The 17,138-nt window shown below is 49.5% G+C and overlaps 2 protein-coding genes and 1 long non-coding RNA gene across 9 annotated transcripts in view; 1 reads left to right on the top strand and 2 right to left on the bottom strand.

Moving 5' to 3' along the window:
- SLC68A1 (solute carrier family 68 member 1) overlaps window positions 1-1,750 on the top strand; it is a 39,470-nt gene extending 37,720 nt beyond the window's left edge. For all 6 annotated transcript variants that reach the window (XM_078346392.1, XM_035268934.3, XM_035268933.3 and 3 more), the window contains one exon: window positions 426-1,750. In XM_078346392.1, coding sequence (XP_078202518.1) covers window positions 426-688 — 263 coding nt within the window. In that variant the 3' untranslated portion in view covers window positions 689-1,750. The remainder of the gene's footprint in view (window positions 1-425) is intronic.
- Window positions 1-4,216, bottom strand: LOC144578740 (uncharacterized). Its single transcript, XR_013525099.1, has 2 exons — window positions 3,994-4,216; window positions 1-649 (listed from the first exon to the last, which is right to left on the bottom strand). It is a non-coding gene; the product is annotated as an uncharacterized LOC144578740 (long non-coding RNA).
- ACTR1A (actin related protein 1A) overlaps window positions 4,212-17,138 on the bottom strand; it is a 24,475-nt gene continuing 11,548 nt past the window's right edge. Inside the window, exons 2-11 of one of the 2 annotated variants that reach the window (XM_002756557.7) lie at window positions 15,450-15,514; window positions 13,630-13,705; window positions 12,748-12,873; window positions 10,861-10,985; window positions 9,130-9,346; window positions 8,027-8,119; window positions 7,012-7,186; window positions 6,847-6,908; window positions 6,148-6,188; window positions 4,212-5,973 (exon numbers count right to left, since the gene is read on the bottom strand). In XM_002756557.7, the coding sequence (XP_002756603.1) occupies window positions 5,871-5,973; window positions 6,148-6,188; window positions 6,847-6,908; window positions 7,012-7,186; window positions 8,027-8,119; window positions 9,130-9,346; window positions 10,861-10,985; window positions 12,748-12,873; window positions 13,630-13,705; window positions 15,450-15,514 (1,083 nt within the window). In that variant the 3' untranslated portion in view covers window positions 4,212-5,870. Of the gene's footprint in view, window positions 5,974-6,147; window positions 6,189-6,846; window positions 6,909-7,011; window positions 7,187-8,026; window positions 8,120-9,129; window positions 9,347-10,860; window positions 10,986-12,747; window positions 12,874-13,629; window positions 13,870-15,449; window positions 15,515-17,138 lie in introns of both variants that reach the window. The other variant, XM_078346396.1, reaches the window with a different exon arrangement.

Genomic DNA, 17,138 nt, shown 5'->3' on the forward strand with positions numbered 1-17,138 from the left:
CTGAGATCGTGCCACTACACTCCAGCCTGGGCAATAGAGACTCTGCCTCAAAAAAAAAAATTTTACTCTGGCTGCCATATGGACAGCAGATCATAGGGAGGCCAGAATGGGGACAGCAGGGAGATCTTTGGGAGACCGTGGCAGAGGCCATGGAAACTTGGACCAGGGTGGTGGCAGGTGGGATATGTTTGGAGTTGGAGGGGAGATGAAGGATTGGGTGTTGGAGAGAGATGGTGTGAACTGAATCAGGGAACTGAGGAGGACTTTGAGGTTTTGGGCCTGAGTTACTAGGTGGATGGTGGTGCCTGTCACTGAGACAGGAAGAGTAGGAGAGTGATGTAGACACATCCATGTGGTTGAGATGTCACACCATGGACTTGGAGGGCAGTGGGCTGACCATGGCTTTCTGTACCCTTTTGTTCTAGGTCATGACCTCTTCCAGCAGTCCCTGATAACCCCTGTGGGGAGTGCCCATCCCTGGCCAGAGCCCCCAGCTCCAGCCCCTGCACGGGCCCCAACGCTCCGCCAGGGCTGCTTCTACCTGCTGGTGCTGGTGCCCATCACCTGTGCTCTGCTTCAGCTCTTCATCTGGTCTCAGTTCACGCTGCACGGGAGACGCCTGCACATGGTCAAGGCCCAGCGCCAGAACCTGTCACAGGCCCAAACCCAGGATGTTAAGATGGTGTGAGAGGTGTGGCAAGGCCAAGGCCACCCCACTGAGGATGGTGCTGGCAGCCTGGGGCAGGAGCCTTTTTTTTTTTTTTTTTTTTTTTTTTTAAGGATTTCATTGTTTTGTTTTGTTTTGTTTTGAGATGAAGTCTCAATCTGTTGCCCAGGCTGGAGTGCAGTGGTGCAATCTGGGCTCACTGCAACCTCTGCCTCCCAGATTCAAGCCATTCTCCTGCCCCAGCCTCCTGAGCAGCTGGGATTATAGGGTGTGCCACCACACCCAATTAGTTTTTGTATTTTTAGTAGAAACAGGGTTTCATCATGTTGGCCAGGCTAAGTCTTGAACCCCTGACCTCAAGTGATCCGCCCAATCCCAAACTGCTGGGATTATAGGCGTGAGCCACTGCGCCTGGCCTAATTTTTGTATTTTTTAGTACAGATGGGGTTTCACCATGTTGGCCAGACTGGTCTCAAACTCCTGACCTCAAGTGATTTGCCTGCTTCTGTCTTCCAAAGTGCTGGGAATACAGGTGTGAGCCACTGTGCCCGGCCAGAAGCCTGTTTTACCCGCATCCTGCTCCACCACTTTCCTCCAGTGCGGCCTGGAATACATGGCAGCGGGGAGCTCCTGGAACTGAGCTGGGAGCATCACTGTGGCCTAAGTCCCTGCTTAGCTGTCTGGCTCAGCTTGGACAAGGGCTGGGCTGTATGTGCTCAGGGATGTGATTCTCTAGCAGGGCAGGAAGAAAGAGGACCAAGAAGAGATGGGGCTGCCCTGTGGTACACACGGGTCTGCCATGGGGCATAGAAGGCCACCCTGCTGCCTGGCCGGAGCTGGCCACTCTGGTGGGCTCACTTTTGATACTGCAACTGCTCCCTTTTTCCCAGTCAGGGAAAGCTGACTCTAAGTCCCACCTCCCCCTTGGTCCACCCTTCTAGTGGTTTCTCTCAGAAGGTTCTCTGCTTCAGCTGTGCTTGAAGTGTCATGGCTCCTCTGTTGCAAGGTTCCCCACCCCGACACGGCCTCTAAAGATGTTTATTTCCTTCCAGACTGATTAAAGTCAGCCATTCTTTTTCCTCATGTCTGTACTGTGTGAGTGAGTGGTGGATTGCTGGGATTGAGAACCAGGATGCCTTACTGACTAGAAAAAGCCCCTGAGAGCATTTTTTTTCTGAATAAGAGTGGTAGCTAGGCTGGGCACGGTGGCTCAAGCCTGTAATCCCAGCCTGAGCCACCTTTCACTTTGGGAGGCTGAGGTGGATCACCTGAGGTCTGGAGTTTGAGACCAGCCTGGCCAACATGGCAAAACCCCATCTCTACTAAAAATACAAAAAGTAACTGGGCATGGTGGCATGTGCCTGTAATCCCAGCTACTCGGGAGGCTGAGGCAGGAGAATCGCTTGAATTCAGAAGGAAGAGGTTGCATTGAGCCAACATTGTGCCACTGCGTCCACTCCAACCTGGGTGACAGAGTAAGACTCTGTCACACACACATAAAAAAAGAATGGTGGGTTACCAAGGTACCAGGGAGAAAAAGATTGATAACTACACAAGCGGCCCAAAATGACCGTCGGGCCTGGAGCCAGCAGCCTTAGTGCATTTCCCACGTACCACTGCTGGGCATGGTAGTCAAAGAGGAGCCTCTTTCAGGCCCAAGGTTCTCAACCTTAGGGTCACCTTTGGAGCTTAAAAAATACCGACATCTGAATTCTGTTCCTTGGGGTTCTGACTTAATGGGCCTGGGGTATGGCCTGGGCAGTGGGATTTTGAACATCTCTGTAGGTGATTCTGTCATGCAGCTGGGGCTGAAAACCATGGCTCTCAGAAACCATTTCTCAAACTTGGCACTAGAGGTATTTGGGGCCAGGTATTTCTCTGTTGTAGACTTTTAGCACCCCTCCCCACCACCAGTTGTAACAACCAAATATATTTCCAGGCATTGCCAGATGTGTCCTGGGAGGCAAAATTGGTCCCACTTGGGAACCACTGCTCTAGGCCAACGTTTTTTTAGTCTGCATAGTGATTAAAAATGTAGGCTTAGGCTGTATGGCCTGGGCTTACATCCTAGATTAATAAAAGCCAGTGCTGGGTGCAGTGGCTCACACGTGTAATCCCAGCACTTTGGGAGGCCGAAGAGGGCAGATCACCTGGGGTCAGAAGTTCAAGACCAGCCTGGCCAACATGGTGAAACCCTGTCTCTATTAAAAATACAAAAATGGCTGGGCGCGGTGGCTCATGCCTGTAATCCCAGCACTTTGGGAGGCTGAGGCAGATGGATCACGAGGTCAAGAGATCGAGACCATCCTGGTCAACATGCTGAAACCCCATCTCTACTTTAAAATACAAAAAATTAGCTGGGCATGGTGGTGCATGCCTGTAACTCAGGAGGCTGAGGCAGGAGAATTGCTTGAACCCAGGAGGTGGAGGTTGCGGTGAGCCGAGATCGCACCATTGCACTCCAGCCTGGGTAACAAGAGCGAAACTCCGTCTCAAAAAAAATATATATATATAAATATTAAAAAATAAAAATACAAAAATTAGCTGGGCCTGGTGGCAAGCACCTGTAATCCCAGCTACTTGGGAGGCTGAGGCAGGAGAATCGCTTGAACCCGGGAAGCAGAGGTTGCAGTGAGTGGAAATCAAGATTGCACCACTGCATTCCAGCCTGGGCAACAAAGTGAGACTTCTAAAAAAAAAAAAGAGGTGGGGCACAGGGCTTTGGGAAATTGTTTAATCTTTCTGTGGCTCCAAATCCTTATCTGTAAAATGGACAATAAAAGCACAAATACTTTGTAAGGCTACAGGGAAGATTAAAATAGGTTACCATTTGTCAGCACCTGGCAATTTTCCTCCCAAGTGAAGGGTTTAAGTGCAGAAGTGATTAATCAGGACATCTGAGCATGGGCCCTGGAAACTGCATTGTAGTAAGTTCCCAGCCTTCTGGTTTTTTTGTTTGTTTGTTTTGAGATGAAGTCTCACTCTGTTGCCCAGGCTGGAGTGCAATGGCATGATATTGGCTCACCACAACCTCTGCCTCCCGGGTTCAAACGATTTTCCTGCCTCAGCCTCCTGAGTAGCTGGGATTACAGGCACATGGCACCACGCCTGGCTATTTTTTTTTTTGTATATTTAGTAGGTACAGGCCAGTCTCGAACCTCTGACCTCATAATCCACCCGCCTCAGCCTCCCAAAGTGCTGGGATTACAGGTGTGAGCCACTGCGTGCATCCAAGCTCCCAGCCTTTTTACACACATGACAGTTTTGAGAATCTTTGATTTCAGGGATGTCAAGAGCTGCTCCTGTCATCTGGAGTTGAGTCTCACCCTTGGGCTTGAGTGTACACAGGAGTGGGACCCTCTGTTCTTGAACTTGGGCTGCATCCACGTGATAGGCTGGGACTTGGACTATGCTCTGAACAAGGCTGCCTGGTACAACGATGCCCTCTAGACGATGGATCAGGCCCAGTCACCACCTCAGATTCAGGGCCTATCACTCTTCTCTCTTCCCACTTGGCCTTGGTGACAGACAGAGGCCCAGCTGATGTGTCTATCGGAAGGACTTTATTTCAGTACACTGGGCCCCACCAGGCAATGTGGTTTGTGTGAGGCTGTGCGAGGGACAGGCTTGGGCTAAGAGAAGGGAGGTGAGTTGGTTAAGCGCACTGCAGTCCGCGGGGCGCTATATCGCTTTCACACACATCTGCTGCTGCGGCCCACACCTGGCAGGGGCCTTTGGTCATAGGACGGCGTAGGGGAGAACACTGCATGGAGTCTGGGATTGGGGTGGGTCTTGGTGTCAGAGGTAAGGGTGCCGGTGAAGACAGGCTGGCCCCAGCTTTGCACCATCTGGGCTGAAGGCCTTTGGACCACTCCTAGGAGTCAGACCTGGCTCCATTAGCTCCTGGCACTCTGGTCTGGCCCTCTCTCCCCTTAACCAACCAGGTCCAAGGTCAAGAATGGCACAAGATCAGCCCAGAGGGGGCCTTCCCACCTCTACAACCTAGTCCCCTGGTCAGCTACAGTGGCAAAAGGCAACTTGGTTAATTGCAGCTTTCTCCAGTCCTAAGGACACGGGCTCTCCAACACCCCTCCCTTGCTTAGAGGCCTCTGCCAAAGAAAAATTCTACCTCCTGTTTCAAAAAATTTAACCAGCAACCAGCCTGTTGATTCCAGGGCAATGAGCAAAAGGAAGAGGGAGAAAGAGGCTGGTGGGCATGTCTTTGAGTGTAGCTTCCAATCTCAAATGGTCCTGCAGCCTGTGGACACTGTCATCTCAGCATCAGCAGGGAGAGGCAGGGCCCTGGAGGCTAGGCTAAGCTTAGGTGCTGTAAACATTAGTGAGGCAGGGCAGGAGGCAGCAAGTTCCCTCTCTCCAGCCCCTTACTGAACAAACACTTCAATAAATAAAACTGTCTGAAGATGGCATTGCAATAAGAACAGATGGAAAGCGAGGACCTGGAACCAGCAGGCACCTTAAACTCTCCCAAGGCCCCTGGAAGGGGACTGGACCGGGAACATTAACTCTGCAGCCACTCAGAGGGAGGACTGTTTTTGCTCCTCTCCTCCAGTGGCTGGTGTGGTCTTGTTCCCTGGTGAACCTGAAGGCCTCCTGCTCTCTCCTGACTTCAGTCTCTGTAATAGCTCTTGGGGTGCTTTTCCAGCCTCCCAAATCAAAATGGCAACAAAATCAGACAGAACTCAACCCCAGCCCCAGCCTTCAATGTGCAGTCAGGAGGCACCGATAGTAGAGTGACCAGCAAGGGTAGGGAGCAGCTGCCTGGGGCCTCAAAGCATCCTGGGGGATGGGGGTGAGGGTAGGGCCAGCCCGGCCTAGGATGGGCAGCAGCAAGGTCTCCCAGAGGGTGGCTTACCTCCCTCCCTCTCCCTGTGGTAGTAAACAGAGTCCCCCATAGCCAGCCAGAGGCCCACCTGAGGAGGGAGTGCAGCCTCTGCCAGCGCTCGTCCCTGTCAGGAGCCAGTTAGTGGTCAACTCCAGGCCTCAGGCTGTCACCATCGCAGGTAGTTCATCGTCCTTTCTGAGCCCGGGGTCCCTGGGCCACACGGCACTCGCATGCACGCACACACTCGTACCCACACACGTACTCACACACACAGGCAGTTCCTCGCAAACACTCTGACTCAAGAAAGCGAGTTTTAAAGTGGAGTTAACTTCAGAGAGAGGTGAAGATGATGTCCCAACATTAGAAGGTTTTCCTGTGGATTGATCGGGCACCGTCTTCCTCATATTCCTTCTTGGAGACCCACATCTTCTTAAAGGTGTCCAGGGAGGCAAGGATGGAGCCCCTGGAGGAAGGAAACCCAGAGGAACAGTGTGAGAGAGAAGTGGGTGTATGTGTGGAGCCTGCCAGTCCCCTAGGGCCAAATCAAATCAGAGTTTTCTTTAGAGGGACGGGGTGCTGAGGAGTTATCAGTGCCATCACTTCCTGTTCCGTTCTCACTCCCAGAAGAGCTACTCACCCAATCCACGTGGAATACAGTCTCTCCTGAGGTGCAGATATCTGCAAAGGTGGGTGGAAAGAGGAATCTAAGACTTCCAGCCCTCCTGCTCCCTTTCCCTACAATGCTCCTCTCTTTGCCCAAGGCAGAGGATGCATTTCACAAGACAAGCCTGAAGCCCTCTGGAGGGCACTGTGGCCAGCCTGCCAGTCATCTGGGAAAGCAGGTTTCCAGTGCCCACAGGTCCCAGGGAAGCCAGGGCTATCTGGGGCCATGGAGAAGCAGACTCCAAAGCAGGAACTGCACTCCTTCCTTTAGGATCCCCCCTCTCCTCAGATAGCCAACCCCCTTCGCCCGTCACTAAGGCATCAGACTGTGTGATAGGCAGCCACTTTGGTAGGGGACACAGCTGCAGTAAAAGTCAGTCTCCTCTCAAGATCAGTTTCCCTGAAAGATCACATGAGGGGCTCTCTACCTAGTACCCTGCCTCATCTGGGTATTAGTACTGCCTTCCTTTGGAGTGAAGAGGGAGAATAAGAACTCAGCCTCCCTGTAGCTGACCTAGACCTCAGGGTCAGTGTACAGGCTGGGAACCTGGTGCTGCTTATAGAGCCATGGCTGCCTGAAGAGCTTGGGTAAAGCCAGAGGGAAGCTACACCGGATGGCGCTCTGTCCATGGAGGCCCAGTTCCACCCAGGCCAGGCCCCACCGTGCTCCTACCCTGATCTTCACGTCTTTTGGAGCTAGTTTCTTCACTTCACTTAGTAGTCTGTCACCAAAACCTGAATGGGCAGAAGAGGAGAACTTCAAGTCAATTCACTGGGTGCCTGGAACCATGAGGAGCTGAACGTTTGCAGGGGGAGGGCTCCAAGAGCAAAGACCAACCTTTGAACAGGGTAGAGCCTCCCGACAGGACGATGTTGGAGAAAAGCGTGCGTCGCAGGTCCATGTCTGACTTCTGGATGGCGAACACCAGGACCTCGTGGATGCCTTCACTCTCCTCCCCGATCAAGTCTGGCCTGAAGAGCAGCTCAGGGGCCCGGAATCGGGAAGGACCAATCTGCAGGTAGGAGGGCCAGCTGAAGAGGTTGGAGCTGGGACCAAAGTCCCTTTGGGGGTGGGAATGGAAGAGGCCCCTCTGCACATGACTTAGTAACTAGGTGGCTATGAAGGCCAGGTTCAAGACAGACTCTACATGTCAAGGGCTTGAAGGAACAAAGATAGGGCTCCTAGAAACTAGTGAGGGGAGGCTCCTATATTTCATTCTTGCCCTGGCATTTGTCAGCCAAGAGATCTTCAGCATCAATACATGGATTTATTTGCTCATGGAAACGTCCTATCAACGGAGGTTCAAGCAAGTGGCAACTCACCCTACGCTGTGCCCAGGTATGAAAGTGTGGTGAAGGATGGCACTAACCATCATACTTCCAAATCTCATGCTGATGTGGGAAAATCCCTTAGGAGCTTCCTCCCCTCTAGTGGGAGGGAGCAAAGTCCCTGCTGCCTTCTCTGCAGGAGACAGGGCCACTCATTCTCATGAGCTCTGCTGCTCCAGACAGAGGTATAAAGCAGGGGTATCAAATTCTAGTGTGGCCCTGGCTTCCCCAGGCCACACTGGAAGAAAAATTGTCTTGGGCCACACATAAAATACACTAACACTAATTATAGCTGTTAAGCTAAAAAAAAAAAAATCATGAAAAAAATCTCATAATGTTTTAAGAAAGATTATGAATTTGTGTTGGGCCTCACTGAAAGTCATCCTGGACCATGTGCAGCCAGTGGGACAAGCTTGGTGTAAAGGGACTGGCTTGCCGGACTCCAGCCCCTCATAAGGAATGCTGGTTGGGCCCAGAGCTTTTGTGGACCTGAGGGAACCAAAGGTAGAAGGCTGGCCACCTACCTCAATGGTGCTGCCATCAGGCAGGTAGTACTGAGCCTTCTCTGTCTCTAGTGTCTCATCCTTCTGGGGGTTTATGGATAGGTAGCAGGCTCTCTGCAGAACCAAGCATGACAGTCAGGCTGGCAGGAAACTTGGTGCATACCCAGTCAAAGGCCCAGGGGAGGAATGTGCTGCTGCAGAAACATATCTAAACGCTGTGATTGCCTCAATGGTCACTACAGCTGCTTCCCAGAAGCAGGGGCCGGCAGGTCTCTGTTGGCCTTCACTGGGTGGCATTTGGCATATGAGTTCTTACCTGCTCCACCTTCCTGGGGGGCAAGCTTGGAAACCTGGCCTCTGGATCCTAGGTCTGAGACCACAACCTAAGTTCAGCCCAGGTCCAGGCATCTTTCTCCTACCCCTCATATGGTTCTGGTTCTACCCAGCTCAGTGGTTTCCCTATAGCCACAGGTGGCAGGAGGGTTCAGTTTACTTACGTTACAAAGATAAATGTATTAAATGTATTATGACTTCTTCAAGGATGTTAAAAAATAAAAAAACCAGGACCAGATGTGGTAGCTCATGCCTGTAATCCCAGCAGTTTGGGAGGCTGAGGCAGGCAGATCACTTATGGTCAGGAGTTTGAGACCAGCCTGATCAACATGGTGAAACCTCCTCTCTGCGAAAAATACAAAAATTAGTGGGTTGTGGTGGTGGGTGCCTATAATCCCAGCTATTGTGGAGGCTGAGACAGGAGAATTGCTTGAACCTGGGAGGCAGAGATTACAGTGAGCCAAGATTGCACCACTGCACTACAGCCTGGGCAAAAGAGTGAGACTCCATCTCAAAAACAAACAAAACAAAACCCTATTTAATTTGCATATAAGGTATAAGAAACATAGAGAGCCCCTATGTAGCCATCACCCAATTGAAGAAATGGAAGCAGTTCCCTTTCCCCCAACAAGATGGCAGCACATCAGGAAGGCAAATCTGTCAGTCTGAAGTAGGGGAGACCTGGCTGGGAAGAACAGGGTATCAGCAGTGACCCCCAGGTAGGTCAACGGGGTTCTGGCTGCTTTGCTCCAAATCCCCACTCCATCCGTAGGCCCAGGGGCAGCACTTACTTCCTTTATGGCCTTGACAATCTCAAACTCAGAGGATGAGTGGAAATCGTAGCCCTCCTTACGCAGGTAGAGGCGCAGGAAGCGAGAGACATCCCGGCCCGCGATGTCGATGCGCATGATGGAGTGGGGCATGGCAAAACCCTCATAGATGGGCACGGCATGGGTTACGCCATCCCCAGAATCCAGCACCACCCCCGTGGTCCTACCTGTGGCATAACTGAAGCAAAGGGGCAAACCGTCACTAAGCACTGCCTTCTTAAATTTGGAAGAAATATACTTCTTTTGAGTATTCACTGTTGGCTAAACTAAAGCTTAGGCCTGCCTATCTCCAGGAGCCTGAGAAGGGACTGGGCACTAAAGCAGCCTGAGTGTTGGAGCAAGCCATGAAACACCTGAATGGAATGTGCTGAGCTTCTTCAAGTTCCCTCCCCATGCCCAGAAGATCAGGCCTTCCTGTCTGAGATGGCCTGGCCTTCAGCTACTTCAGACACCCAGCCTAGGGGCCAGTTTTAAGTCTCTAGACAAAAGGCAAAACCCCTCAAATGCCTACTGGGGCCACGCCGGAAAAGAGTAAAGGAAAATAAGAATATTTTTCACTTTCATAAAAAATGAAGGCAGGAGGCTGGGCGTGGTGGCTCACGCCTGTAATCCCAGCACTTTGGGAGGCCGAGGCGGGCAGATCATGAGGTCAGGTGTTTGAGACCACCTGACCAACATGGTAAAACCTGCCTTAACTAAAAATATAAAAAATTTAGCCAGGTGTAATGGTGCACGCCTGTAATCCCGCTATTCAGGAAGCTGAGGCAAGAGAATTGCTTGAACCCGGGAGGCAGAGGTTGCAGTGAGCTGGGATCATGCCACTGTACTCTAGCCTGGGTGACGGAGCAAGACTCCGTCTCAAAAAAAAAACGAAGGCAGGAGATCCTGCCTTGCTAGTTTGAGAGCATGGGGACCTTTGTCAGCCTCCCTCCAAAAAAAGGCAAGTAAGGCAACTGACACCCTGCTGTTTTGGGGGAGGCCAACAGAGAGCATGGGCGGGTCGGAGGGCGTGATTTCCAGCTCCATCTCAAGTGGCAGCCACTCTTCAGCTCCAGCTATTTCTGCCCTGTGGGAATATGTGCCGGCATTCCCAGATCGTCCCTTTTTTTCAGAGAAGCCAACAATTTGGATTCTGATGGGATAGCTCTTGATTTTTAAATGCTAGCTCACAATTAGTTAATGGGGTCAAGTAAATCCCATTGTAGGTCACTGTGGATGATCTCTGCAGTAGGCCTCACCCTGGTATGAGGTGGGGAAGGAGTATGAGAGGAACCACGGGGCATGAGAACAAGGAATGTGGTGGCATTTGGATCATGGTTGTCTCAGGGGCCTGGCCAAGCAGCCAGCCACAGTTAGCGCTGAATAAGTGGACACATCACAGGGGCCTCCAGGAAGAGCTGCTGCAGCATGTGGCTGCCTCAGCAGGCGGAGCCAAGGCCTTGGGGACCAAACCTGCTAGGAGACCTGACACTGGGATATGGTCAATAGCAGCCACATGTCCTTTTCTGCTTTCAACTACAAAGCCTCAGTGCTCAGTTTCAGCAAAAGCCTCTCTCTCTTTCCCACCATCTTTAACCCTTCCCTAGCACAGGGGGCTCAAGTTACTCTGAACCATCCCAGAGGACAGCCAGCCTCAGCTGTGCCAAAGGACTGCTTTCCCTGCAGGGGCCGGACTAGCCAGCTGCTACTCACAGGCTGAGCACAGCTTGCATGGAGATGAAAAGAGCGGGCACGTTGAAGGTCTCAAAGAAAACTTCAGCAGCTCGTTCCCGGTTTTTTCGTGGGTTTAAAGGTGCCTCAGTCAGGAGCACAGGATGCTGGTGAAAGGAGCCGGGGAGACAATAAGGGCAAAGCCAGATTTCCACTCTCATTAGACCCCGACTTGCTGGTTTAAGACCCTGGGGACTTTTCTCAGCCTCCCTCCAAAAAAAGCCAAGCTGTGCCAGTCACCTATCCCTGCCCAAGTAGGTTTCTTAACTTTTCAAGTTAATGCCCTCTTTAAAATCTCATTCTGTTCTCAGCTGTGCCCCCAACTCCCCTCCCTGTCCTCTAAGATTGGTATACAGGCCCCTGTGTCTACTGTGTATCTCCAGTGGTCAAGTTGTGAAACTAAATTCTTCCCCCACTCTACTGCCTGCCACAGACCAGTACCAGTCTGTGGCCTGTTAGGAACCAGGCCACACAGCAGGAGGTGAGTGGCAGGTAATCGAGCATTACTATCTGAGCTCCACCTCCTGTCAGGCACTAGATTCTCATAGGAGTGTGAACCCTACTGTGAACTGTGCATGTGAGGGATCTAGGTTGCATACTCATGAGAATCAAATACCTGATGATCAGAGGTGGAACAGTTTCATCCAGAAACTATCCCCACACCCCAAGCCCCAACCCCCGTAGAAAAATTGTCTTCCAAGAAACTAGTCCCTGGAGGCAAAAAGTTTGGGGGCCACTGCTTTAAAAAAAAACTCAAAACATCCCATTTGCACCTAGAAATTGATATGCCTGGTTTGCACCTCTCTCTCTTTTTTTTTTTTTTTTGAGACAGGGTCTTGCTCTGTCACTCAGGCTGGGAGTTGAGTGGTGCGATCTTGGCTCACTGCAACCTCAGCCTCCCAAGCTCAAGCAATCCTCCCACCTCAGCCTTCCAAGTAGCTGGGACTAAGGCTCGTACCACCACACCTGGGCTATTTTTTTTTTTTTTTTTTCATATTTTTAGTAGAGATGGTGTTTCACCACGCTGCCCAGGTTGATCTCAAACTCCTGAGCTCAAGAGAGCCACCCCCTAATTTCTGGGATTACAGGTGTGAGCCATAGCACCCGGTCTCCCTTTGCATTTTTGACTGGAGGGTTACTTCCTCAGAAGTTAATAAGCACAGGCTGCACACAGTGGTTCACGCCTGTAATCCTAGCACTTTGAGAGGTGGAGGCGGATGGACTGCTTGAACACAGGAGTTTGAGACGGGCCTGGGAAACATGGCAAAACTTTATCTCTACCAAAAATACAAAAATTGGCCAGGCACTGTAGCTCATGCTGTAATCCTAGCTACTTGGGAGGCTGAAGCAGGAGAATCATTTGAATCCGAGAGGTGGAGGTTGTAGTGAGCCTAGAACATACCGTTGCAGTCCAGCCTGGGCAACAAGAGCAAAACTCCACTGCAAAAAAAAAAAAAAAAAAAAAATTAGCTGGGCATGGCGGGGGGTGGTGCTGAGATGGGAGGATTACTTGAGCCCAAGAGGTTGAGGCTGCAGTGAGCTATTGCACTCCAGTCTGGATGAGAAGTTAATGAGCATAGGCTCTGAATTCTAAAAGACATAGGTTTGAGTCCCATCTCTACCCTTTATTCATGAAGTGACCTTGGAAATATGAGTTGGCTTTTCTGAACTTGTTCTCTTGTTTGTAAAATGAGATAATACTACCTATATCTCATAGGAATGGTGTTAAGATTAAATTTGAATATGACTGAAAAGCAAATGGCTCCAACACTCTTGGCAGTTATCGTCATCCTCCTCATCATCTCTAGAGTAGGAGTTTGACCCAGCTTTGTATAACCCACAGGAGTGCCCTACACATGGGACCCTCACCTCCTCTGAGAAAGTCTGCAGCTGGTCCTTAGAATAGACATATTGCCAGATGCGTTCCATGTCGTTCCAGTCCTTGACGATACCATGCTCCATGGGATAGCGGATCGAGAGCAGCCCTCGGTGCTCCTGGGAAAAGAGAACGGGGCTTGTAGCAGCAGTCAGGTTCCGCCCAGGACCCTACTCTCCCAGACTGAGCAGTGCAAGCTGAATCACTTGCAAAAAAGCCTCAGCTTCCTGAGCTCCCACCTTGCTGTCCTTGCCCAGGGCTAAGGGTGGGCACTCATTCTCCAAGTCTATATACTGTTTGCTGCAAACTGCTCTCATTCCTGAGGAACTGGCAAAGCAGGGGGCTTCTGCATTTCCATGGGCCCTCAGGTGCCTCCAGGGCAAGTGACAGGAGGCACCTTTCTCAGTGCCTGGTTCCAAGACAATCTCCTGGCTTCCGCTTCTGGGCCTCAGCACTTGAGGCCAAGGATGGCAACAGTGATTCTGCTGTTCTGCTTACAAGAGGCTGCATGAGGGCTCTGCCAAAGCTGTGCTAATTAACTCATCCCTAGGGTACACCAGCCAGGATCTCCCCACTGAATTTTTCTGGCCAAAACAATGACAGTCAATTTGATCACTGATAAGGCAGTGACAGAATACAGAAGGTAAAAGCCAGGTTTTCTAGACTGGTCTCAGTGTTTCCCAAAGTGGGGTTCCAGATATTTCTTCTCCAAGACCACAGGCTGTTTCTAGGAAAAATAAACCAAAAAGGGAGATTTTCAGAGAAAGTTGCTCCTTTTACTTATGGGAGTGTTCAAATGTTGGGAAGTGTCCCATGTGGTGAATAATGAAGGTTCTCTGCTGGCCTGAGGCTTGTTCTGCAGGCCTGGGAATCACCTCAGCTTTGGGGCCAATGAAGATGTCACCTTCAAGGGCTCCTGCCATGACACGAACGTGCTTGGGTCGGCCCACACTAGAAAAGAGAGGAGGACCATCATTTTTCATTTCATGACAGAACACGGGAAGGATGTATAGATGCACATACACACTCAAATTCTACTGAGATCATCTTCAAGCAGTGAGGTCACAGTTGATTTTGATTTTCTTCTTTCTACTTTTCTGTATTTTCCACAATTTCTAAAATGAACATGTATTATTTATAATTATTTCATATTTTATATTTATTATAAATTATGAAAACAAATTTTTAGAGTATTCAATACCTTTAGTTCTCCTTTTTCCCCAGTGTATGTACAGACCAAGAAAGATTAGAACATGAGAATTTCTAAATGAGTGATTAACTCAAAAAATGTTAGTGTCCTTAGTCCCCTTCCCAGGACCTCTAAGTAAAACTGATGCTGGGCTAGGCTCAGTGGCTCATGCCTATAATCCCAGCACTTTGGGAGGCCAAGGCAGGTGGATCATTTGAGGTCAGGAGTTTCAGGCCAGCCTGGGCAACATGGTGAAACCCTGTCTCTACTAAAAATACAAAAATTAGCTGGGCATGGTGGCACATGCCTGTAATCTCAGCTACTTGGGAGACTGAGGCATGAGAATTGCTTGAACCCAGAAGGCAGAGGTTGCAGTAAGCCGAGATTACACCACTGCACTTCAGCCTGAGCTACAGAATGAGACTCTGTCTTAAAAAAACAAAACCATGCCGGGCGCGGTGGCTCACGCCTATAATCCCAGCACTTTGGGAAGCTGAGGCAGGTGGATCAGAGGTCAAGAGATCAAGACCATCCTGGTCAACAAGGTGAAACCCTGTCTCTACTAAAAATACAAAAATTAGCTGGGCATGGTGGTGCACGCCTGTGTCCCAGCTACTCGGGAGGCTGAGACAGAATTGCTTGAACCCAGAAGGCGGAGGTTACGGTGAGCCGAGATCGTGCCATTGCACTCCAGTCTGGGTAACAACAGCGAAACTCTATCTCAAAAAAAAAAACAAAACAAAATAAACTGTGATGCTACAGATCAGACAGATAGCCTCTTCCTTTCCTTCCTCCTTTAAGCCCTTCCTCTAAGCCTCTATGCTCTTCTCCTGCCTGCAGTCTCTGAGCCTTAGGAGGAAAGCTCTGAGAAACTCCTTCTCATTAAGATGGTAGGTGGGTTAGGCCAGGCGCGGTGGCTCAGGCCTGTAATCCCAGCACTTTGGGAGGCCGAGGCAGGTGGATCATGAGGTCAGGAGATTGAGAACATCCTGGCCAACATGGTAAAACCCCATCTCTACCTCTAAAATACAAAAAAATCAGCAGGGTGTGGTAGCATGTGCCTGTAGTCCCAGCTAATCAGGAGGCTGAGGCAGGGGAATCGCTTGAATCCAGGCAGCAGAGGATGCCATGAGCTGAGATCGTGCCACTGTACTACAGCCTGGGTGATAGAGCAAGACTCTGTCTCAAATAAAAGAAAAAAAGAAAAAAAAAAAAGATGGTAGGTGGGTTAAATGTTAATCCCCAGCCTGGGTGATAGGAGAATTTTTTAAAAAGGGCTCCACAAAGAGGCAATCATCCAAAGCAATAAGTTACCAATCATACAATTTTTAGCATCAGATAAAATCAGATTTTTAAAAAGAGGCTTCTTGTCTGTGCCTCTCAAATTGTACCATGTAGACAACTGTTTTCCTTTGTTGACCCCAACCCAGCTTCTGTCCCTTATAGGGCTGGCCCTATAACAAAGCTGACAAACCTCCCAAACGTCTAAGCTACAGAATGACTTACTAGTTTGGAAAGCAGTATTTGGGGATCTGATCACCAGCAAAACCAGCTTTAATCACACCGGATCCCTGAGGAAAGAAGAGAGAGAATGAGGAGTCAGAACTATTACAAAAGCAACAGAAATACATTATTACATGGTACTATTTGTATTTAAGAAAAAGAAAGCGGCTGGGTGCAGTGGCTCACACCTGTAATCCCAGCACTTTGGGAGGCAGAGGCAGGCAGATCACTTGAGGTCAGGAGTTCGAGACCAGCCTGCCATCATGGCGAAACCTCGTCTCTACTAAAAATACAAAATTTAGCTGGGTGTGTTGGCATGCGCCTGTAGTTCCAGTTACTCAGGAGGCTGAGGTGGGAGAATCACTTGAACCTGGGAGGCAGAGATTGAAGTGAGCCAATATTGTGCCAGTATACTCCAGCCTGGGTGACAGAGGAAGACTCTGTCTCACAGAAATTTTTTTTAAAAAGGTCTAATATTTGTATATAATATATACATTTATTTGAACCTAGAAAAAAGTGAATGCACACCAAAGGGAGGGAAGTGGAAATAGGATGGTGATGAGGATTTTCACTGTATACTCAACGTTGTGATTTTTCTGGAGTCTTTGACTTTTCTACATTGAACATGTTTTGCTTTGGGAATGCAAAATACTAGTAATAAAGGAAAGAGGAACGATCCAAGACGGCTGATCGCTAACATCTCAGGATTGCAGCTCCCAGTTAAAGCGTAGAGAACGAGAGGACGCCACACTTTCAGACAAAATTTGGTCGCTCACGGAGCAGAAGATTCCCAGTGGAGGAGTCACACGGGTCGCCAGCGCAACTCTTGTGGCCGGCGCAGAGGTTTTGCCGGCACCTTGGCGCGGCAGCTCTTGGAGCAGAGTAAACGGGACTGGTTCCCCTTCTGACCAAGGTTTGGAGCTCCAGGAAGGCAGAGTCACCTATTACGGACCCAAGAAGGAAGCCAGACTGGAGATTCCCAGGCAGAAAAGCACCATCAGTCTTAACGCTGCTGTTTTGGCCGGTGCAGTGGGTTGCTCGTATTTTGGCCCTGGGAATTAACAACTTGGACATCAACTCAGAGACCTAATTTGAAAGTTGGTAATTACAAAGACGACAGGTGGATAAATTTACAATGATGAGAAGAAACCAGCGTAAAAAGGCTGAGAATACTCAAAATCAGAATGCCTCTCCCTCTAAAGAGGATCACAGTTCCTCACCAACAAGGAAACAAGGCTTAATGGAGAACAAGTGCATCCCATTAACACAATCAGGCTTCAGAAGATGGATAATAAGAAACATCTGTGAGTTAAAAGAACATGTTGTAGCCCAATGTAAAGAAACTAAGAACTTTGAAAAAAAGGTTTGACAAAATCCTAATGAGAATAGACAACTTAGAGAGGAATATAAGTGAATTAATGGAACTGAAGAATACAATACAGGAACTCCGAGAAGTATGCACAGGTTTAAACACTCAAATTGTTCAAGCAGAAGAAAGGATATCAGAGGTCGAAGTCCAACTTAATGAAATAAAACAAGAAGACAAGATTAGAGAAAAAAAGATAAAAAGGAATGAGCAAAGTCTCCAAGAAATGTGGGACTATGTGAAAAGACCAAATTTACATTTGATAGGTGTACCTGAATGCGACAGAGAGAATGAATCCAAGCTGGAAGATATTCTTCAGGATATTA

This window comes from Callithrix jacchus, chromosome 12, assembly GCF_049354715.1.
Source record: "Callithrix jacchus isolate 240 chromosome 12, calJac240_pri, whole genome shotgun sequence".
NCBI lineage: Eukaryota > Metazoa > Chordata > Mammalia > Primates > Cebidae > Callithrix > Callithrix jacchus.